Below are 23638 nucleotides of genomic sequence, written 5' to 3'. Positions count from 1 at the left end.
CTATAAAAAGCTTGAAAAAAGTTCCTTGGGTGTTATGGAAAATGAAGATATCTTTTATCTTTATGCATTTAGATGAGGACAGAGTTCTTCCTATCTTAAATTAGAATTGGTACAATAATACGTGTTACCATGCTGATTAGGTTACTTGGTATTTGAGTAATGAGAGGAGGGAGTACAACAAAAGAAAACAGAATCAGGGAGATGAGATGATAAGAGACTTTGCTCTGTAAAAACACCAAACAGTCCTTGTGATATACGCTGCTGCAATCAGACTGCCAGCTGGGAAACTGTGCGCCATTGATTTGTGGCTATTCAAAGCTCACCTAAGCACGACAGCAGAATTACGGTCACCTGGCAACAACACATAAAAACAACTCATAAAATACTCTGCCGGATAGCCTCATGCCTGGATATTAGCATACAAACATACAGTAAGACAAAAAAAGGAGAGGCAGGAACACAAAGAGAACGAGGAAACTCTCAGCTCCATTACTTGGAGTTGAAATAACAACAGAGAGCATGAAATCATAGTGACTGTGGTTCTGCATGTCTTCTGGACCCTCTGTGCTCCCCGGTGGTACAGTGATGGAGGTTAGCATGAGTGGCTGCACTCCCTCATGCAGAACTATCAGCAGGCAGCGGTCCGTGGGAAGTCACACGTCTTAATGGCTGGTGTGGGTGTGTCCTCGAACAACCCAGCTCAGCTTACATCTTAATGTCTTTGCAATCGATTTCCCCCCTTTTCTTAAAAAAGTTGTCTGGGGTAAAAACGTGCTGCAGGTAAGACAACACAGAGAATATCTCCATCCTGACACCATACAGAGTAATCTCCCAGACTTCACAAACAACAAAGCAAAGGGCTTACAGTGAAGTCAGTTGGGCATGTCTGATGTGTGCTAAGAAGTGCAGTTAAAGGCCTGCAGTCATGGCTCTTTCTGGCTCACTGAGAGGAGAGAAGTTTCCATGCAATTAATTCAAACTGCCTCCACTAGGGCAAAACAACTAAGTGTCAGTTTTTATAGCTCTGTATCCGGTTCTTGTGGACCAAAGCTTGAGTGGGAAGCGAGAACGCTGCAAGGCTTTTACAGGACAGGAACTCAAATTCCCAGAGCACAGAGGTGTCAGAAGGGAAAGCTGTATGTGTCAATGCTAATTGTTTTATCCCCTGTGAAATTTAAAAGGAACTTGCTGCTGCAGTCGGGCTTTCATTATGTTTAATAATATGTGTTTAATATATTCCCTATTTTGATGAATGGTAGATCACAATGTCTTCTTTCTATTCACAAAGTTTGTAAATGGATTTATAATAGGAATTATATAGAGCAGCAATTATTGGTTTCAGCATCTCACGATTTCCTCTATCCACTCCCATGCCTGGAATGGATTAACAATCCAATTATGTTTGCTGCATTTGTTAGTGTGTGTTTGTGTGTGTGTAGTTCTAATTGGTGCATCTCTTTGATATGTTAAATTTCTTTGTTGTTGTTTTCTCATTTTTCTAAGCCTTCAAATGTCGCTTCATGTTAAATGAAACATTTTCAAGGGAGTATTAACTTGTAACTAAATTCTACTGAGGGAGTGCTAATTTTACTAAGGTTTTTACTGCCATGACTGTGTGAAAAATGTAAGGATCACAAACTTATTTTACTCCCAATTATTTGTTTCTATTATGTCTTATTTTAAAACATAATATACTGATGCCTCCAATTAAAACCAACAGACCACATAACAATAAGAGGATTTTGCCTTTTTATCTTACATGCCTGTCACTCTTGCTGCTATTTTGTTGCCCTTGAAAATAACCATACAGGTTTTAAAAAATTCTACATATGTTTTATGTTTTCTTTATTTCAAAGAAGTATCTGATAGAGGACCTTTGTCCTGGTATATACAGTAAAGTATCTGTTTTCAACTGAGAGCTCTTACTGCTACAAGAAACTGATATTGCAGGGGTCTTTTTGCACTTAAGATGCTGAACATTGAATTGCACTGGAAATCAGGATTGCAAACACAAAAAAGGTGCGAGTAGAACTAGGTCTCCAAGGCTCATCAAGGGCAGAGCCAGAAGTGTTTGACCTTGGGGGCTTAGCCCAAATGTAGGAGGGTCCAGGGGTATGCTCCCCAGTAAGTTCATTTGGGCAAAAATGATGCAGTTCTATCCTAAAAAAGCATCCTTTACAGCCAGTATGGTTTATTTCAAGTGCCATGGTTCTCAAAGTGTGACCATCATTTTAAAACCATAATAGACTGTACTGAAGCTCAATAATTTCACCTCTTCTATCTAGAAACTGTCTGATATTTCTTTTTTAAATTAACATAACATGGATAGAGTATGAATTTAGTGTAAAACTTTATAAGTGGTACTATTCATTAAAAAAGAACATTAAAAGCAAAACATGGGGTTCTAGATTTGGATACATATTCAAAGATACAGAAAATATTCATTTCTATTACAGTGTTAAAATTATTTATTTATATTGTAGTTTCAGCTCTTATAAGTAAAATAAAGTTTTATTCTATTCAGTTTGCCTACAGGAATGAAATGTCCATGTCTATTTGAATACTATAAATTATTTCTTTTTGCATATATTGATCATAACACTATAAGCAGAAAAATACTTTAGCCAGCCTGAAAGTTTTGGGGTTTTGAGAAAACATTTGGGACTTAAGCTCTGTAGGCCGCCCCCCTCACTCCACCTATGAGGCTTATGGCCATTTTTTTCCTGCAAAGATTTGTTGTATTTTGTTTTGTATTTTCATTTGTTGTTGTTTTGAGTTGCAAACTCTCCTTACGTTGTTTTCAGACGCTTTTTGTTCACAGGGGAAATAAAAATCAATATGACCAACAAATACAAGAGAAGCTTTATACAAATATAGAGACCTTTAATAATGAAAGGTGACTAAACATTACAGAGATAATTTTTATCTGACTATTCCTTTAACACATGTATAAAGCACCAAATATAATCTTAAAAATGATTCAAAGTCACATATCCTGTAATATGACCATGTTTTAAAAAAATTGAAAATGAAGTTGAAGTTTGAAATATTTCTTTGATGGGGTAACCTGACTCACCTGTTTCATAGTCATTGCATGAAAAATATTTAAAACCATCCAGGTAACTGTCTTTACTCTGCGTTTGGGGAGGGCAAAACCTTTGAAAAAATTCTCAGGGAGTGATTGGATTAATTATCTGTTCGTCACATTTATTATGGGTCAATCAGAGTGAAAGACATTTGGCATAGTGGGCATGAATATCCCTGGTGGGTAAACCACATAACATGAACTGAACAGGCAGCCCTGATGAATTAATCTCATGCTGAAGCTGGTCAGGAGAAGAGCAAAACATTTCTCTGCCTAAAAAAGATACCAGTGCAGTTCTTTGCTCTTCTTTAATAAAAAAAAATGTTTTCTGGTACTAATAAAACTGCTGCTAGTGCTACATCAGAGCTAACAACTTCCCCAGCAGCAGTCATTGTTTACAGGCATGCAGGACAACTAATCCATGGCCCGTAGCATAGCTACCACCTCATCCTCTTCAAATGACACTGATTAGTCTAATCATTCTTAAACCAGGCAGAAATACTTCAGACTGAAGCTTGGCATGATGGATCTCCTTGATTACAGATATGGAATCTTACCATTTTATCAGCTTTGCAAGGTTAAGGGAAAACAGCACGCTTTAGTGACCTCTGAGGTGTCATTATATTGTTTGAAGTTTGATTTTTAACAAGTCATATGGGCACACTGAGTAACAAGACATCATCATCATCCAACTTTGCCTTACCTTCTAATAAAAAGCAGAAAGAGAACAAACAAAACCAACCAGCCAGAGATTTCTCATGAGATAAAAAAGTGACTCCACTTTAATGAGAAAACAGGATTATAGTTAAGGAAACAACTCACAGAGTTTATAGCATTGACCCGCTGTACTGACAAACCCCTGAGAGAATGGTATGATACCTCTGAGACTGAACAGTCTCAAAGGGAGAAGTGAGCAACATGGGCGCGCTAGGACATGTGGCATTACATAGGCTGGTTTCATTCACCGCCCGCTCAACCTTTTCCTCCCACTGGTACACGGCATAAACCACAGCATGTACAGTCAGCACATACAGTTAGGTATCAACAACAACTGATGTTTTATTGATGATATGATTGCCAGTAAATTCTTCCTTCTGTTTCTAGCATACATATTGTTTTGCTGAATAATTCAGTGGGCAGACTTGTGCAAGAAATGCCGACCAAAGTGGATCTAAAACTATTCAGTAATACCTCAGACAGTCTGCCTGCACACGTGGCATCTTTCAGTGCTGCTTCTGCAATGTCTTATCTGAGACGTAGCTCTGGTGTCTATGAGTATTTTTAGGAGGGTTATTACTCCAAAAGTTACAGGATTAGATGATATCTGGAGTCATGGATATTCTGGATCACACCTTATCTTCCTGGCATCAAGTCAGGCGTTATTAATGTTCAATTAAAATTTCATCAGCACTGAAAAATAAATGAGGTGGAATATGTGTTTGGGAACAAGCCATTTCACCAATTCAACTCTTCAATTAAGCCTCAGAAACAAGACTGCATTTAATGGCTGCCATTTAACCTCAATTTGACATTTTCAGTGCATTCTGTCTAATATGGAAAACTAGCCCATGAGGAAATGGCTCCATTAGTCAAACAACACCGCCTTCCCAACCCTCTCTTCCATTGAAAAGTTTCCTCTAATTGTGCACACTGTACAGCATGCACTTCTGTCTGTGTAGCCCAGGATAAGAGCCTGCTTGCATGCAAGTATAACCAAGGGAGGAGGAAAAAGTTGCATTTCTAATTCTTTGGCTGACTAAAGTAATTCAAGCTGAATGACGGAGCCACAGTGGAGAGGAGCCGATGCTAAAATGAACTATGATTAATTAAAAGAGCCTGAGGGCACTTCATCAGGTGGAAATAGTACTTGTATTAAAAAACTGATTTGCTACTAATTTATAAAGTCCCTTATTAATGCAAATTGAGCCAATTATTCATTAACAAATGCACTATAGGCTGTGATTTCAGCCTATTTTGAATTTGCAAAGTAAGCAGAGTAAACAAGCGATTATTTGGTCCTGTTCCCAACTTTTAATTTGTAATTACTTGTGCTGTGAACTCAGTGAACCCAAGGGCTAAGCAAATACAAGCTGTATGCGTGTGTCGAGTGGCAAAATCAAACAGAGTTCACATTGTAAGCACTGAGAGACTATTAGTTATAATGTAAGCTGACTTTCAGGCATTTTAAATTATTATTTCAAAGCCTGTGTGTTTTAGGTCATCCGGATGGACATTTTTATCAGCAAGCTACCGGCAGATATTAAAAGAGTTTAAGGCAGGACAAACAGACATATGTTGTCTAAAGTTGTTGTTAATCTTAAAGTGTGTTTTAAGAATTTAAAGTTTAGGTCTGAATTATATTTATATATTGGTATCAATATCAGGTACAATGAATTTTTACATATCATATCTTATAATGGCAGGAATCCAACATTGTGTATTCTTATTATCTACACTAGATATAATAGAACTTTCTGTATCTTTTAACTGTATACTAGCATTATAAGTCAAGACAAGATTTCAGACGTGATCAGTTTTAAAGAAAAGCCTGAAAACATGTATTTAAAGGAAACAATTCAAAAGGGTAGAAATGACAATGGGTAGAAAAAATGATCCTCTATCAAATAATATAAATACCTGTATGTATTTATTTTGAGCTAACATTTCTGGGTTAAATTTGTTTCTATGTGTGTAGATAGAAGCGAAACAATTGAAAAGCAAACAAAGGCGTAGAGATACATCAATTTGACCCTATCTACAAATGACAAGAGTCTGTCATCTACCCAGAATATTATAATATACAAGTGCAGACGGGCAATCCCTGAGAAATCCTATTCTCAGTTTTAATTGAGTTTTCTTATGCATAAAGACAAGCATCTTGATTTTTATCAGGTAATCAACCCGCTTTTATGAAGACTAAGACAAAATCAAACAAACAAAAAACACAATTTAACTTGTTTGTATTGTTTATTGTCTATGTAATAATATCTTAAGACTAGTATTATTAAAAGACTTGGGAATATCAAATTCTGACAGGCATTAGTGATTGTTTTACCCATGGAGTTCAGGGTTAATATTTCCAAAAGAGTAGCTCAATCTACCTCTTTCTGCTAAGACAGGAGTACGTCATCTGCACACAATGTTTTGTTAATTCAAAAGATATTTAAATATATGAGTGCAGAATGGCAATTAAAGAAGAACCAGGACACATCCCTGAAGAATCCCATTCTCAATTTTAATGGAGTTTACTTGCGCATAAAGACAGACAAAAGTCCTGATTTATTTGTGGCAATCAGCCTGCTTTTTAATTTTTTTTTTAAATCAAACAAACAAACAAAAAAACTTTTGTAAATCTGTTGTGCTAGGAATCAGGTGTTATTTTTACCCATGGAGATCAGGGTTAATATTTCAAAAATGGTAGCTGATGAGGAGTATATATAAATATAATATCTAAATATACAAAGAGTTAAGAGTGTTTTAAGAGTTGAAAATGAAGAATTACAAAAAAGGAGGGAACTTTATGCTTGATTTTTAGCAAGAAAAGGTGAAATTACAGTAATAACCAGATGTTGGCTGTAAAGGACAATTTCTCATCTTTCAGAAAGTGTTTGAATTTTTCCTATAACACAAACATAATTACACAAGCTTGTAATTATGGTAATGCAAAGTGTGATTCAACAGCGCATTGCCGGTGACACGCTAGGTTTTAAAGGGTTAGGTTGATCTTAAATCAACATCTTCACCGGGTATATATCTAATAATTTCAGAAACGTAATATGATGTGTTACATCAACTAGTTCAGTTATCAAAAGTGCACCCAATAATTCAGAATTTGTTCACTCAATATTAATCAAGTTGGATTTTTTTTATAGTGCAGACTACGCAGTATGATAGTTGAGCTAACAGTCACACAGTAAATTACATAATTTCCTGAGAGTAGCAATTATAATTATTTTTGGGGTGAAATGTAGCGGTTCATGTAATATATCCATACTAGACGAATCAACCCTGTATCATTGGTTGCTGAAAAGGAGTTTTTGCTGTTTGTCAAGAGAGGTGAAACCATGTGCTAGAGAAAAAGCAGATGTTACATATCGATTTAATGTATCATCTAGGAAAAGGGATTTGTTAACCCCTTTTCATCTTTTCTTGTAAATGTTCCACTCATTTCAGTGATACCAGAAGATAAGTCAGCATGAAAATGAGAGAACCTGCTATTGGATAATAGTTAGTGTGTGTAATTAATGGTTTCAGGAAGCTAAGAGGAAACAGAGGGGGCACTGTGGTTTAAATTGAGCATATCTTCTAGCAATGTGATTGAATAATGAGGGAAAAATAATTAAGGGCTTGAGTAATTCAAGGTCAGAGATTGAGCAGGTTCTCCGAGTAAATGAGCTGAATAAATTATGCACGAAGGTCTGTTCAAACGGGTGTTTGAAATTTTCAGACTAATGATTCCTCCATGCTATCTTTATGTGGCTACAACACTAGGCAGGCCTTGTGGTCTTATGACTGTGCACAAAAATGTCACATCTGAGGGCATTTGAGACAGTAATGACACAGCGTCTGAAAAAAGCATTCTTACTTCTAGTTAAGCTCATAACTGGTAACCCTGTTCCTGTTTAAAAGAGACAAAATGAGGTTATATCTTTTATTATAAATCTCAAGCCTGTTGTTTCATGTATGAAATATGGCTTTGTAAGCACATCTTTTGCAAAGTCATGAAAATGCTGTTAACATGTCTAGATCAATTTATCTAGGAAACTTTTCCTGGAATATGAGCTACACAAGCCTGTTAAAGAGCTGGGTCAAGAATATTGAACTGGAAGGGAGGCAGGAGAGCCTAAATAAGCCAATATCTCATGACTATGATAGTATTAATATGGATGTTTGCCTAGAAGGGTGTCATGCTGTCACAACAAGCGTTAAAATCCAATGATGAAGTGTCATTCTTTGAATCTACTTGTGAAAAACCACAAGCATTCAGTAAGTACCCCAAGAGAGCCTCGCTCAGACAATATTGGCTGGAGAACAACAACCAATAAAGACAAACAATAAAGGCTTGACATGTTTTCTTCTGAAAAAGCACAAACAAAAAGCGGCTTCTAATTGACTTGCAGAAAAACAGCACCCAGGTCCTTTATTCTCAGGAAAGATACGCCTTGTTAAGATTATTGATTCAAGCAAGGCAACAAAATTACTTCTTCCAAAGTCTTGCTGTTCAATACACACTGATGAATGAGCAAAAGTTTGACGTGAAGCACTGAGTCGACAACAACATCCTCTCTGTCTGTCTCTTTCAAACCTAACTACAGATTGTGACAGATTAAAAGCACTTGTATGGGTTCAAAGAAGTCAGACATCAGATCAAGCCAGTCTCAAAGAGAGATTTCTGCTTTGGATGTTAGACTAAATTTAAACAGCTCTCTTACTTCCCAAACTTCCCACCAGTTCTTGAAAGATAAATAATTTTAAACCCTTGTGTGCCACCACTCCTCTCTCCTGATGTTTTGTGCCAGAATAAGAAAAGGTCTTACTCTACCTTAGCAGCAAATGAAGAGCTTGGCTTCTCCAGGAGGTCCCACAGCTTCTTCCTCTTCTCGGAACAACACGTGGTCATAAACTCCTCTCCCTCCCTCTCCCTCATGTTCTCGGCCTCTCTTTTCAGCTCCTCATTCATCTGCTCCTTCTTCTGATGGTACCTGGCCTGGCAGCACGACTCCAGGTAGATCTCGTCTATGCCCCAGAAGTCCAGCTCTTGGCTGAACGACAAGGCGCACATCTCCTCCATCATGTGCAGCTTCCCGGTGCGGTAGAAGTTCAGGATAGAGGTGAAGGCGCCAGGGTGCCTGTCGAAAAAGTATTCGTTGCTGTCTAGGCTGTAGTCATCACAGATCTCCATGATGGAGTCGTGGGTGTTGCAGTCTCTCAGCTTGCCCAGTCTGGTGCGAGGAAGCCGGTCCAGAGTCCTCCACAGCACCTCATGGAGAAGGCCGCCGACGTTAAGTCTCACCCGGCGGGTTTGACTCTTGCTGCGGATGATGTCCACAGTGTCTGGAGGCAAGGAGGCTGAGTGAGATCCTGATTTGATCATCTTCACTTTCAGGTCACTCAGACACTTGAAAAGAGAGGAAGATGCAGTCTGGTGGATTAAGAGGACATGGTTCTGGAGGAGACCGCATCAGGGTCCCTCCTTGATTCTTCCTATGGCTGTGAAAACAGAAAATAATAGAAAGTTATAGCCAGTGGTGTGACCAAACGTTGGCCAAACGTTGCTCCTTTAGTCCATCCCTTCATTAGCAGGGATGGACTAAAGTATGAGCGCTTACATACAAGAATGAATACATTTTTTCACCCTGTCTGACTTAAGTATTCTTATATTTTATTCCTGCAGATACTTTATTTGGCTGGCAAAGATTAAAACTCTTAATTGCAATTAATCTAAGCATTTATGTAGATAGCTGAGTTTAAAATTCCATAATTTTCCTTTCAAAACTGTTTGTGTTATTTTGGATTTTTTCGCTGCCTTAAACCAAGAGTAATTGATTTCCTCTTTGGATACTGTCCTGCTTTTGTATGTAGATCTTAATATGAACTTAACTAGGAAAAGGAAACTTGTTATGGTTTGAAAGGGGATTAAGGGGACAGTAAAAAAGTAAATGTTTGACAAAAGAAGCTGTAGAAGACTTTGACTTATCCACTGAGCTGTTTGTGAGTTTTTCAAAGTAAAATAAGACATTAATGAGCAGTAGTGGACTTATTTTACATCACTGTGGCTGCAGGGAGACACTGCAGTGGCTTAACCAGAGTGTGCTGAAAAGGGACAATAAATAATACAATTAATTTTTGGAAAAAATTAAATGCACCAATTTTGGATGTTTTTTAAATTAAAATTAATGTAATTAATAATGAGTGACAACACATACTTTCAGCCATGTTGGCCTCATTTCAGGGGCGGAGCCAGGAGAGTTACATATCTGGGTCTTAGCTTTACTTAGGAAGATCCGGAGACATGCTACCTTGAAATCAGGCTATCAGGCAAATAAAGGTCCTGTTTTTAGGCTGTTTTAAATACTAGAATGCCAACAAATCCACATAATTTGGACAAAATTAGCAAAGTTCTACCTGGAAAAGTCATCCTTTAGATCTTAAATCATTTCTAATATGTAATTGTTGTCAAAGTGTCCTTATACTCTTGAACATAACACACTGATGATCAAAAATTTCCATTTCAACCTCCTAAAAAGGCAGAAACTGTTTATTTCTACCGTTATATTTCACAAAGTATGAAAGTTTAAAAATGGCATTTGACGAAGAACATAAAGAAAGGTGTGTTGTTCCAGAAAAAAATATTGTTCTTTAAAAAATACAGAAAAAATCAAATTAGTACAATGTTAAGAAGTTCTCAGAACGTTTAGGTGTTGTGCCTTAAAAAAGGTTAATTCAGCTATGTATGAGATTTTGGTGGTGTAACCAGCAAGTTTCATTGGTTTGTTTATTGTCTATCTCTTTGGAATTATTTATCATAGCACTCAGCAGAAAACTTAATACAACCAGTCAAAAATATTCAGGGCTTCTGAAAGAAATGTTCGGGCCACCCTCCCTCCGCCTTTGCCTCTTTTGTAATGACTCAAAAATTGATGCTAGACTTGAAAATTTCAGGAACTATCAACAGCAAATGTGACTCACGAAGAACAACCTGCAACATCGCCCAAAAAACTGATTTAAGTAGGAATATCGCCTCTGACAGAGCACCTAGCTGATCATATTTAGAAATCTGGGGTGGCCATGGCCTCTCCCGGCCACCCACCTGGTCACAGTGGAACACCCTCTGTGTCCTACAGCATAAATGTCAGGTGGTTTATCCACTCATCAGACAACCCATGGATATTTTAATCAGCTTTAAGAGGCACAGCCGCTTTTCTTGCTGACAAGGGTGGAGGCACGGTGGGGGTGGAGGTACGGGGACAATGATAAACTGGACTTTGTGAGCGCTGTCCGGTGCTGAAGTGTCTGTCTGCTGCTGTCCGCAGACTGTGGTGCTGAAATGTGCCAGCCACGGTCAGACAATGATTTTTAATACCAACTCAAAGGCTGCGTAGGTTTGCACTGGACAGGAGAGTAATATTAAACAGGACTTAAGCTAATATTTGCTTGTCCCAAACACATTGAAAGTGTGGTGCAAAGTTTCAAAAAAGTGCGTCTTTTTCTAAAGGAAGTTACACAAGAAAAATATCAATAAAATTGTGAGTATTTTTATAAGTAAGACATCCCTGCTTAACTTACTACATTTCTGTTAATGAAGACGTATGAGTGACGCCACAAAATAGCGTTTTTATCTACGTAAACATACCTACTTTAGCTAGCAGCCAAACTACTGATGATTGTGATGACGGTTAGCTTCGACAAGTGAAACAGGACACAAAAATATCAAAGTAAAAACAATAGGGCTAAAAATAGATAACAGTGCATCAAAAAATGGCTAAATTTGATACATACGTGTCTCCTTTATTTCCCGGTATATCTCGTGAACGTCCAGCAGCAACATTTCAAGAGCAATCGCAGGATTCAAACTTATGTTCTCGGTCCAGATCACCGGCTCACATCACCGGGAGCTGATGGAGGCACCATGAGCCACGGAGCGACATGATGGAAATAACACCAGTTTTCATGCAGACATAATCACCTCCAACCTATCCTGACTGCTTCTGTTTGATGTAAATATCAACAAGTAGAGACTGGGATGCTCTCAGGTGCCTCTCCTCTTCCTCCTGCTCTCAGTGTGAGTGTGGGAGCGTGCTGCTGGCTGCTGGCCGGCGCCTGTGACTGTGATGGGATCCTGCAGGGGCTGACTTCACTCTGCTCTGCTCTTCCAGCGGCTGCAGCCTGTGAGAGTTTAACCCTCGCAGAGCCAGAGAGACACAGCTCTGTGGATTCACACCATACTGTGCCTCTGATGTTTGAAACAGCATTGCACTCCAGGAAACAGACATCCAGGCAAGCATGGGATTATAGTTATTATTGTCCAATTAAGGTACATTTGAGACTGCAGACATTTGTCTACCTATACATATAAGAGATTAAAAAAAGAGGACTTTAAGGATTATTTATTAACCCGACTTTCTCTGAATCCTAGCATATGAATGCTTGCTAAAATGGACTTTCATGTCCGTGAACCAGTATGACCCAGTCTGGGCTCCAAGATACAGCCATATCATTGATATTTCATTAACCCACAAAAAGGGCTCCATCGTTTTAACTTATTTCATCAAAAATGATGAAATGTGAGCATATTCTTTATTGACCCTTCACAGGTCCACTGTACCCTCCAATCTGTGGTCTATAGTATCTGCTTCTGCTAGCGAGTAATCAGTTGCTTTCCATCTAAATCTAAACTTTCCACTCAGCCTCACTCTGCAAACAGTGGGCATGTGTGAGTGTGACAGATGTGTGGCCAGCTCTGTTTACAGAACAAGCAGTCCCCTCCTTATGCTTGTGCTTTGTATTAGAGGCACTGATCGAGGCAGCAAATTTCAACAACTCCTAAAATTGCATCATGACAACATTAAGACACACTGAATTATAATGTGCAACATAAATGAGTGTGGCTGCAATAAAGTGGAACAAATCATTTTCACAAAAACTCATCCAACAACACAGTATCTTACACAAATATTATCTACATTTATTCATAAATAGCATGATAATTATATACAAAAGAATATAAATATAGGATACAAAAGTACAAAGAGCATATTGACAGTATAATCAGTGTGCATATAGTGAAATGTGTATAAAACATATTTTCAGTTTGTTTTTAAAGTCCTAGTGTGTATTTCTGGGTTTATATCTGACAAACAGGTCCCGCTCTGGTTGCAGCATCCCAAATCCATAACGACTGGTGTCAACCTCCGGCATCTGAGCTTGTGGGTCACACAGCTCCAAATCAAAGTTAGACAGCACCATGTAAACAAACCTGGATAGTGAACAAACACATGGCAGATGAAATTGAGAGCATTTAGGCAAAAATCAATGGTATAAAAATGTTCAGATTTTAAAGCCTGAGGAGATTCTAAAGGTTTTTGGTGCACTAATTATAGGACACTCACTGTCTGATAGTATTGATGGCAAACTGCTTTCCCACACAGCCATTGGCCCCCGCACCCCATGGCATGGTGTAATATTTCAGCCGCCTCCCTGCTTTATAAAAATCCTTCTTCACAGATCCATCGGCGTTCAGGAAGCGATTGTACTTGTATTTCTGGAAAGGAAACGCATTTTTCAGTATTGAATGCAATGAGGAAGGGCAGATTTATATATGAAAATAAACCTGATCATATGTTATAAGATTTTTTTCTTGTACTAAATTATGTCCTTCCCATGCCTGTTAGCTGTGTTTATATTCCTGTGCTCTGCTAATCCCTCAGTGGTCCACAGCTCTGAGTTTGACCTCTCACTAGTAACCTTAGGGTCAGCATTGTGTAGGCGTTGAGTCCACCTTATATAAACAACTACACTAATTACACTCCTGTATCTAAGCACTGGCAAATACAATTACTGCTATCCCAGTTGGCAGCTCAGGAAGCTTTTGGCAAAGCAGTTGGCAGAAGTGGGAAACATGAGAGCTGTTACTTCAACAGGAGAGGAAAACAAACCTCTGGATCATGGTGAATCTCAGGGTCCATCTGAGGGCTGCTGAAGGGAAACAAACACACCCGGTCTCCTTTCCTAAGCAGATACTCCTGGCCATCAGCCATGTGGAGAGTCTTCTCTTGAATTACCTCTCTGGTGATGAAGGGGGCAGCAGTGAGCCTCAGCGCCTCTTCTAAAGCACTGTCTGGAAAGGGATGGAAAAATGTGTAAGAAACCACAATAAATGGACTAAAATAGTCTTTAGTATTTCTATTTATCTTTCTCATTTCTTATTCTTTTTCATTTCAATAACTAACAGTGATGACATATTGTACGAAACATGTATATGGGAAATTATGGGCATAAATCCACCATATCCTTAGATAGAGGTATTAAGCCTTTAAAAATATGTTGCTCTACTTTGGGATTTTGTGCTCTGTGGCTTATAGGTTTGTAATATCCATAATTCCATAGTTAGCTCGATAGATCACACTTTTTCTATTGTAGTTCGAAAAAAGGCCATCCAGAGGTTTGTTCCTATCTAATCTGTCTGACATCGGGAACAGTGCCCTTATAAATAAATGTATCTTTGTTTACACAAGCTAAGATCAAGCTCTCACCAAACACAGGGGTGTCCACAGGTGTGTCCAGTGGAGAGGTCTCAAAGGTCTCCATCTCCTTCCTCACTGCTGTCAGAGCTTCAGCGTTTGTCAACAAGAAGCCCAACAGCCAAAAAGCAGCAGGACCAACATTACCCTGGAAACAAACAGAGATGATGTTAATGCAGAGATAAGATTGTGTGTTTCACTCTGGTGTTGCACAGAGACAGCACAGATGGTTATTCAGTCAAGGTAAATTGGGATTGCAACAAAGTATGACCTACAGTTACTGTCAGATTTGATCAATACAAAAACAAGCTTAGTGAATCTTTACTGTTGTCTAGATTAAAAAGAATAGCTTCCTTTCATGTGTCTGAGATGAGAGTAGTCCTGCTCTGGGTAGTGTCACTACTGGAACAACACAGCACAGTAATGGTTTACTTAAAAAGGAGAGCCTTTGGAAAGCGAAGGTCCCCTGCCATCTGCCTGCATCCAAGGACAGAGGAAAAACTACAGCTGTCTGCCAGGAGTTCACATAAGTAATGAACACTGAATAAATAACCACAAAATCTGACCCTTACGTCAAGAACACTACAAAGAAAAATTATGTTTACTGCAGTGTGATTGTGAAAAATGTGTACATGCTTCAAAAGAAGATAACAAAATCCAAATTTTCAGCAGGTTAATCAGCGACTTACATGAGGAGAATTATGATATTTTACTGACTGTTTGAACTCAACATGGCACTGTCTCTGCTTACAAAACTGTTTGTAATGACCGCTTTACAAAGTATTTATTTGGCAAGCATATCCTGTAAGTGTATTTTAATTTCTGTCACTAAATTTTGGGTGAAAAGTGTGACTCACATACAACTGAGAAGTTATGACTCAAAACTAGAAAACAAATGTAAATAAACCATGGTGACAACAAGTGTGAAAAGCCTGAGTAAACAGCCTGCAGAGTAATGCAAGTGATGGAGAAAACATCTGATGAACTCAGCTGATGCAAATAAGCCCCTCAAACAGGGCTGTAGGCAAAATGTACAAGTAGAAAACATGTCTAGTGATATGTTTAGAAGAAGTCAAGACAAAACAAGTTTAACCAGTTATCTCATTGTTGTCTTGCAAATGTTGGAACAGCAGTATTTCTCATATGGGATGAATGGGTTTATGCACACCTATCCATAATCAGGCTTAAATCGACACAATGTAGTGAGTTTTGACATGTAATACAATTTATTTAGCATAAAAGGTTTGACCAAAGTGAGTAAATTTGCTACCCATTTTGCATTGAAATATATTAAAAGTCCTTTAACTTTAGGAATAGTTTCATCAAATTATTTGAAGGTAATTTGACACATCTTCCTGCTCATGTTCTACCTGGTACCTTTAATTAAGCTGATTTTGGCTACTATTTAAGGATTTACCTTTCATTCCATGTAATTTAATGTATTATAGTTTCATACTTTGTATTATTTCTGTATGCATGGCTTTGTAGTCAGTGCTGCCATTCTTGACCATGCCACATAGATAAAACTTATTATATAAAATATGCATAAATTAAGATTTAATAAAATATTCTGTGGACATAACAAAACACATTAAATGGGCGACAAAGAAAATTCAAAGGAAACAAATCCTTAAATCAGTGATTAAAAACGGCCAGGTAAGAAAAGAAAAGCAATTCTGAAATGGTAAAACAGATATTTTTTGTTAAGCTTTTCCTCCTTAATTAAAGCTTAAATTAATAAATGTTGACAGCATTTTTTAAACATTTCATTACATACAGATTCTTCAGGAGAAACTCATTTAAATCTGTGCTATAGTGTCTAAAATAAATATCAAAAAAAGTTTTTTTTTTATTTTTTTTATTTTGATGGAGCAAACTGTCCTGTAAATATTCAATATCTAAAGCCCTTCTTCTGCCCCTTAAAGCCCTCCATGCCTTTTCCCTCTCTAAAGTGAAGTCTCTGCTGTAAAAGCAGAGGTAAACAGCACCCTCATGTGTCAGATAAAAGTATTAATGCTTCTACACCTCTATATGTCAATCTCAGACTCACTGAATTCAAGACTTAATGAAAGTAAGTAAGAGACAGACACTACCTCAAAGTCGCACAGAGACATCAGGTTTGTGAGTCTGAGCTGTGCAGATTGCCTAATCTCTCCATGCGATCACTGAAGTTTTCGTTTTGCGCAGATGTCTGACTCACCTGTGTGGCCCACAGTTGCATCAGCACAGCCCTCCTCTGCGTCTCCTCGTCGACCCCCTCCTCCTTCAGGAGTTGCCTGTATAAATGAAGCCAGGGGCTGGACTCTGAGTCCTCAGTCAGACCTGCTGGGGCCAGAAGTTCCCACAGTGTGTGCCGAACACTCTGAGCCATCTTCTTCTCCTCTGTGTCACAAAGAAAAACACAGCAAAGAATTAGTGATCAAGTGAACAGTAGAGGTGGGAGAGTAACATTATCTCAGGTACGGCACGTGCGACCACAGCAGGTGCTCGGGTAATTGGCCAACTTTTTGGTGAGATATGGGCGTGCCTGATGGAATCATTAACAATGACATGCAATGAGTGACGAGGCCTGAGGAGAGAAAGTTGTGCCAGCACGGTGAGCTACACGTAGAGGTTAGATCACAGTCAGTTTATGATGATGAGTTGTGATTTATAAAAGTTTACAAAAACACTAAAAGACTTCTAGACGCTATGTAAGCATCTGAGTAAGGTAAATGTGCCATGGCAACCAGAAAACAAATCTGAGGGGGATGATGTCACAGCACATTTCCCAAGACACACTGACAGGCGTAAACAGAGCAAACGAATCTAACACTTTGTCATGATTTATGTTTCAATGTGCATCGGCTAAATGTCAAAAATGTATGCGAAGAATAGATTTTTTTTGCCTATTTGGAGATCAAACCTTTTGATCCAGACTGGCTTTCAGTTTGTTTTTAAAAAAACATATATGTTTTTCTACTTTATACTGGACACACACTTTTAATAGAACTACATGCCCAGAAAGGGCACTAGCTCTGGATGTTAAAGAGCCAGCATGGGGTCGCTTTAAAGCAGTGGTTCCCAACCATTTTTCCTATGAGCCCCACTTGTATCGTAAAGGAGCTGAGGCTCTCCAGGACCAACATAAACCAAAGATTATACATAGATGTAAAAAAATGACATCAGATTAAATAGTTTTGATTTTTCAAATCCATACAAAATAGCCCCGAACACGGTTTTCTAACCAAGAGACTCCTAAGTGTTTGATCATGATCTTAGTTAGTATGAGTAAATTTAATTTTGACAACCACAAAGAAGCCAGAAGACTGTAATCTCTGGTGCACCCCCAAGGGTGACCCCAGGTTAGGAGCCAATGCTGTAAAGGTTTTGATTTGTATAATTAAAAGAGAATCATAAACAAATAAATTCAAACAAAACCGTCCACGTTAACCAGGAGGTATCCTAAAGTAGTCTTTAAGTTTTGAACTGAATCGGACGATTTGATCCCTAGAATGTAACAATACACTGAGATACAATTAAAAGTGGGTAAAAATAATGACAAGTCAAAATCATGGGAAGTTAAAAAAAAGCACGTCTCTTTTAGGTTTAACATAACCAGTGTTTTTGTATGGACAAACCTGCATTATTTGTATTGTAATCATGAAACCTTAAAGTTTAAAATTAGTGTTGTTTTTGTTTTGTTTTTTTTTGTTTTTTTTACAAAAATCTTTTAAAAATGTGATTTTTGTTTGAGAATATAAGTAAGAAATCGCATTCATGTAAAGTCATTAATGTTCATCTGATTTCTTTACAAATATTAGAAAACTAAAGAAAACAAAGACTTAATCATATCTTGAACCCAATATTATAATGTGTATAATATTGTCACTTGAATGTTAAGTTGCATCTATTAGAAATGGGAGCCTTTTTTGGCTTAACACAACTCTTTTTATTTTATTTTGAAGATATGTTTCGATCTGACAGCCAAAACTGGACCAGACTACCTTGGTATGAATGGGTCCTAATGACATGCGTTCAAATCTTGAATATATCATAACTGAGGGTTTTATTCAGGTAGCAGCAGTTATTGTGTTTTTAACTTGTTGGTTTCTCTGGTTGTATTCTGTTTCATTACCTGGCTTCAGCGTGCCTCTCGCCAGTTTCGTTATGAGGCCATCAAACTTCTTATACTCCTCATAGACCCGTGAGGGATCAGTGCTGTTGTTGTTTTGCTCGCCTCCAAACAACGTCAGGTACCCCACCCTGCAAGCAACAGAGACTATTAATGTGAGAACGTGCAAGTCTCTTTCCAGTTCAAGACCGATGAGTAGCATTTTTGTGTTCATGTAAGGATAATCCGCCCTTACAGTTCTGCCATCACACATCACTGATTTTTAGCTGGTGTTTTCCCATACGTTCCAGACTGTAGATAACATCAGATCTGGCTACACAAAATCTACTCTACTTTAGTCAGTGTCACCTGAAACAGTTTTGTCATCATTCTATACATATTTCTCAGTGTGTTTACAAACACAGGTCCCAGACTTGACTGGTGTGTAAACTGTTTAGCTGAAGACTTCTGACATGAACTCTTGCCTCTTTTGACAGAGTAAAAAGTGTGTGGGAGGAGGAAGAAGGGGGCTCTCTCACTTGAAAAGTAAGCTGTAAGAGAAGTTGAACAGTCCCTCCTCTTTCCAGTCTTTCTGGTTCTGAGGCATCTTGGCTTTCAGGAGAGCCTGCAGGTTTCTGCTCATGGTGCTGTTCAGGATGGACAAATTCATGCCATGGAAGTACCTGCGGACACGGAGGGAAAGGTTAACTGCTGTGTTACAGAAAGAAGTCATGTTGCACTGATTGATTACACTGTCTTCCGTTATACACCTTTAAAGTGACCGGTGTGTAGCCCTATCTATTTTTCCCTGAGGTAGCGCAACTTGAGTTTAATATTTGGTCAAAACTGGGTCAAATTAAAATATCATCAATCGAAGGAAAATGAAGAAAGTAGTGAACTAAATGATTGAATAAAGAATATCTACTTTGCATAGTTCCATTCCTTTTTTTCTGCAATACAAGAATTGTCTGTTTTCTTTAACTTCACACTGTTAAAAAACTGTGGATGACAGCCAAGCAACCAAACAAGATCTAAAAATAGTTTTCCAAAAATGGGAGAGCCGTTTTACAGAAACAAACAATCCACGAGACGGAAATCACGAGGTGATTTCCAAAAACATTTCTCTCTTCTGTTTTGGCATGAAGTGAAAATGAAAAAATGCAGAACAAGCTTTCAGTGTTAACTGTACAGATAATAACATACTTTTTCATTGTTGCTTTTTCTTTAGCTGGCTGGTGGTGAGGGAGCCGCAGGTTGAAGATCCTTTCCATAAGCACCTGAGCATAGCGGCTGAAGTCAAGGGAGTCCGAGTCTTTGAGGACTGTGTCATAGGAGTGAGGGTCCAACAGCACCGTCACATACCGCCCCGCAACACGAACCTGAAGATCACAGTGAACATGTATGAGACACAGACAGGTGTAATACAGGATCACCTGCAAACATTGAGTCATTTGCTGTTTAAAAAATACAATGAAAACAGTAATAATCCATATATATGCTAAATATCTAAATCTATATCCCATTAATCAATCATAATCAGTCTTACCTTTCTTATATTTCAAATAACTAGACAGTTTAGGCAAATCAATTAGAATTTAGGTTTACTTAATCTGTCTAAGACAGGGGTGTCCAAACTATGATCCAGGGGGAAAATGCGACCGAACCCCTAACCCTGTGGTCCATTTCTAATTGGCCCACTGTAAACTCTAAAAATAAAATGAAATATGGCCCACATTAGAACATGAAGCTTGTGCTTGACTCTGTCGTACCTCTGAGCTTCAAAACTGGGCAATGCTCCCGTTTTAATTCTTTAAACAAATATTTTAACAAGAATAATTCACTGACATGCATTAATCAGGACTAAATTGAGACTTTAAAATGCATGGTACACATGCTGACAAACAAAATGATAATATCTTGTTTCATAATGCCCTGATGAATAAACAATTATGGGGGAAAATAGCACCATGAATGCTAGCCACATGGTTTTCCATCTATGTTTTCTCGTACTGCGCTGATCTTCAAGCATTGTCACTTCTATAAAGTTTGGCAGCTTTGTACAGTTTGCTTTTGTCTTGTGTCTGAATGTGGAGATGAACCATCAGTGTCTCCCTTCTCTGCTCCATGGAGCCTTGTTCTTATTCCAACTATGGCCTCCATGAAATCTGACAGGCTATCCCAAAGTCCTTAACAATAACTAGCTATTTGCATTGTCAAGCCACAGATGGACAGCCGTGATGCATGTTGTTCTTTATAAGAATATCTAAGCATATTTTAAGCTACATAGATGGTTTAATTAACTTTGATACACCAGAGGTGAGGTATATTAAAGCGGGCTAGTCATCCTCATATTTTCTAAATGTGGCCCTTAGTAGTTTGGACAACCCCGATCCAAAGCAATTATATATAACCCAATAAATGTTACAGAATGGAGTATGTAACTTGCTGTTAACGTTAAGAGAGGCAGAAGTGGCACAAATGTAACCTTTAAGAAATTCCCTTATATAAAACAATCTGAAACCTCTACCAGTCTGATTTCCATTGTCATGCTTTTGCATGAGAACTGAGATTCGCGTCTGTGCTTTTAAGCCTTTTTGTAAAGCTTAACTGTTCAAATATGAAGGAAAAATCTTCGTTAAAGCCAAATAAATTACATTTACAGAGGTGCGACTGCTGTGTCAAATGAGTGTCCTCTACTCACTGTGAAAATGTCGCCATGTTTCAGCTTCATCCGGGTCAAGAACTTTGCAGCATCTTTTCCAAATTCAAGTGCATGGCCCAACCATGGGATCACTCCTTTGTCTAGAGGTGGCTCACCCTTGGATCTAAAAAAGATTAAGTGAAAATTTGTTATTTGGTACATCCTATTGCCAAGTCCTTTTTCTTAAATAGACACAATACTAAGCATAAAAAAGGCTGGGTGATCATATCTTATTTTGGTGTGGTCCATGTTTGTATGACTAACCTATATTCTTGAGATTACAGTAACAGAGGTAAATGTCACTTTAACAACACCAAGGATTAGATAGAAAAGATCATGACATCTTAGATACATCACATGATCATAAAACAAAACAATAAAATGCAGGATAATCTGAAGTGAGACTACATTTAACTGTGTAGCAGTTTTTCCACATTCCTGGAGCGGGAACAACCCCAAAAACTAACAAAGCCTGGAGGCGAATCCCTTCTCATAATTCTCAGCTAGTTGTTGATATTGTTGCTACTCAAAAGGTAAATGTCAGATTTTTTTTCAAAACAAGACTAAAATAGCTGCAAGGACTCAAACACAATTAAAGAGCCCATTAGTTACCAGGCTATCAAAATAGCACTTGACTTGGTTTACTTATTCAAAGCAAAATAAAGTGTTTTAAATAAGAATAGCACAGGTAAATAAAGGGCTTACCTCGATCTGTGTGTGAGAATAAAGTAAAGCAGCACGGCTTGAAAAAGCAGGAAAACGGTCCAGATCATCTTGTGTTTTGACGTCTCCTCTCCGCAGTCTCTAGATGTCTCACAGCCTTCACATGGCTTTTAAAGCTTCTCGCTGAGGACTACGTCACTTCTCCAGTCATAACATCTCAGAGGGCTCATTGATAAAACTTCCATCGAGCGTCGACGCGCTGACGTCATGCATAACCTGCGACCCAGAGACTGAAAAGGCGGAAGTATGTGAATTAATTTCTCCTTCATGTGGGTCTCTCGGAGTGATATTAATATCGTATTTCTTCCCGGGAATTCCCGCCACACATCACAAGGAGGGGGCTACACACATTCGTGTGATCCTGTTTTCATTCCTAAATCCATTTTAAGATATATGTAAAACCAATCAAGGGCTTGGGAAAGGAAATTTGCAGGCGTCTGCTCGACTTTGAAATGTATTAAAATTAATTCCCAATAAATGCACATTAGTAAAAACATCTACTTATGCGCCATTTTTAGAAACTCTGGGTAAAAATGCAGAAACAACGTAGTATGCCGTTTCTCTCACGTCAATTCTCTCTTCAGTCTGGTCAAAACCTGCTCAATAAATTTCCCTGTTTGGAAAAGTACGATAGGTGTGTTGGGTAAGTCTTTTGCCTGTTTTACTGAAAGGCAAAGGGAAGTGTAATCCTGCTGCATGCAAATGTTCAGGCACACCGCAAACTCGTCATTCAGTGACTCAATTATGCACAAGCACTTCCCTTCTCCCTTCATCTGAGCTGATTTAAGCCTAAAGTGTCTTCACCTGCAGTGTGCTTGGCTCAGCACGTCAACGATGGAGTAAAAAATTAAATTTAAGGCCGTTGATGGACATAAAAGGTGTTTTTATTCCTTTCCTGTAGATAGAATATAAATTAATCTTAAAAAATATGCAGAAAAAAAAAACAAGTTGCTCTATCCAGGTAAGTCACGTTCAGGGATTGAAAGTAATTACATTCACTCAAATAACTGTAATTGAGTAATTATTTAGGGTACCTGTACTTTTTAAAGTACATTTTACTTCTATTTAAGTAAGTTTTAACCATGATAACTGTAGTTATTTGAGTAAATTACTCTTGTAAGCTTCCCACCTACTGATTGCACAGTAGTACATAATGAGAGAATGACTCCACATCACATCCCAAAACAGCATCAGTGGAGATACGTTCATCAGTGATGTGAGTTATTTGACAGTGCTGATCCACCAGTGTTATGTAAGACATGTTTGCACCATGAGTGAAGGTATCCACTGAGTTAGAGTTCCTACCTGTGACTTTAAGTGTTCCCAAAGGATGCATAGCATGTATTCTTCATCAGAATAAATTGCCTTTCTATGATGCTGACTCTGTTTTTGTTCTTTCCAGACTAGACCCAACTTGCCACAGATTTTCAAGGGTTATTGCAGCTCTGCCATATTGCAAAGTATAGTTTAACTATATGTTGTGTGGACAAATGTAGAAACATTTTAATTGCTGAATCAAACTATTCATTAGTTAAATTAACAATGTCAATTTTGCTGTGTATTTAACTCTATTATAGAGGTGTGACTTTACCTGACCAATCTGTTTGGAGATCTATTCCTTGTTCTTGTCAATAAGGAAAGATAACATTTTACTGCATAACTCTTCAATTTATACTCACTACTTAAAGTAAACTTTAAACTAAATAATTATTACTTATTTGAGTAGAATTATAGACCAATACGTTTAACCACAATAACTACTTTCAATTGAGTACAATGGTCATGTACTTTTTCCA

General features: G+C 38.1%; 2 protein-coding genes across 2 annotated transcripts in view; both read right to left on the bottom strand.

The window, feature by feature from the left end:
- Window positions 1–9233, bottom strand: part of LOC121507269 (potassium voltage-gated channel subfamily B member 1-like) — a 53365-nt gene extending 44132 nt beyond the window's left edge. Inside the window, exon 1 of the mRNA XM_041783517.1 lies at window positions 8628–9233. Coding sequence (XP_041639451.1) covers window positions 8628–9179 — 552 coding nt within the window. The 5' untranslated portion in view covers window positions 9180–9233. The remainder of the gene's footprint in view (window positions 1–8627) is intronic.
- Window positions 9234–12807: 3574 nt separating this feature from the next.
- LOC121507099 (prostacyclin synthase-like) lies at window positions 12808–23561 on the bottom strand. The gene is made up of 10 exons (XM_041783254.1): window positions 21825–23561; window positions 21120–21243; window positions 19622–19797; window positions 18958–19101; window positions 18443–18570; window positions 16526–16707; window positions 14338–14473; window positions 13741–13922; window positions 13195–13346; window positions 12808–13061 (listed from the first exon to the last, which is right to left on the bottom strand). The coding sequence occupies exons 1-10, from the start codon at window positions 21890–21892 to the stop codon at window positions 12911–12913; spliced, it is 1443 nt and encodes a 480-aa protein (XP_041639188.1). The 5' UTR covers window positions 21893–23561; the 3' UTR covers window positions 12808–12910.
- Between the last annotated feature and the right edge of the window lie 77 nt (window positions 23562–23638).

This window comes from Cheilinus undulatus, linkage group 3 (assembly GCF_018320785.1).
Source record: "Cheilinus undulatus linkage group 3, ASM1832078v1, whole genome shotgun sequence".
In the NCBI taxonomy this organism is placed as follows: Eukaryota; Metazoa; Chordata; class Actinopteri; order Labriformes; family Labridae; genus Cheilinus; species Cheilinus undulatus.
The sequence above is the reverse complement of the archived record's forward strand: the minus strand, read 5'-3'. Positions and strand labels throughout refer to the sequence as shown.

What these genes read in the sequence shown, in the direction of transcription:
- LOC121507099 (XM_041783254.1), bottom strand. Translation starts at nt 21,892, where the DNA reads ATGATCTGGACCGTTTTCCTGCTTTTTCAAGCCGTGCTGCTTTACTTT. An exon ending in GAAAAAGCAACAATGAAAAA is followed by an intron (nt 19,102 to 19,621) that starts GTATGTTATTAT and finishes CCGTGTCCGCAG; the next exon opens with GTACTTCCATGGCATGAATT. An exon ending in TGCAACTGTGGGCCACACAG is followed by an intron (nt 14,474 to 16,525) that starts GTGAGTCAGACA and finishes GTTTGTTTCCAG; the next exon opens with GGTAATGTTGGTCCTGCTGC.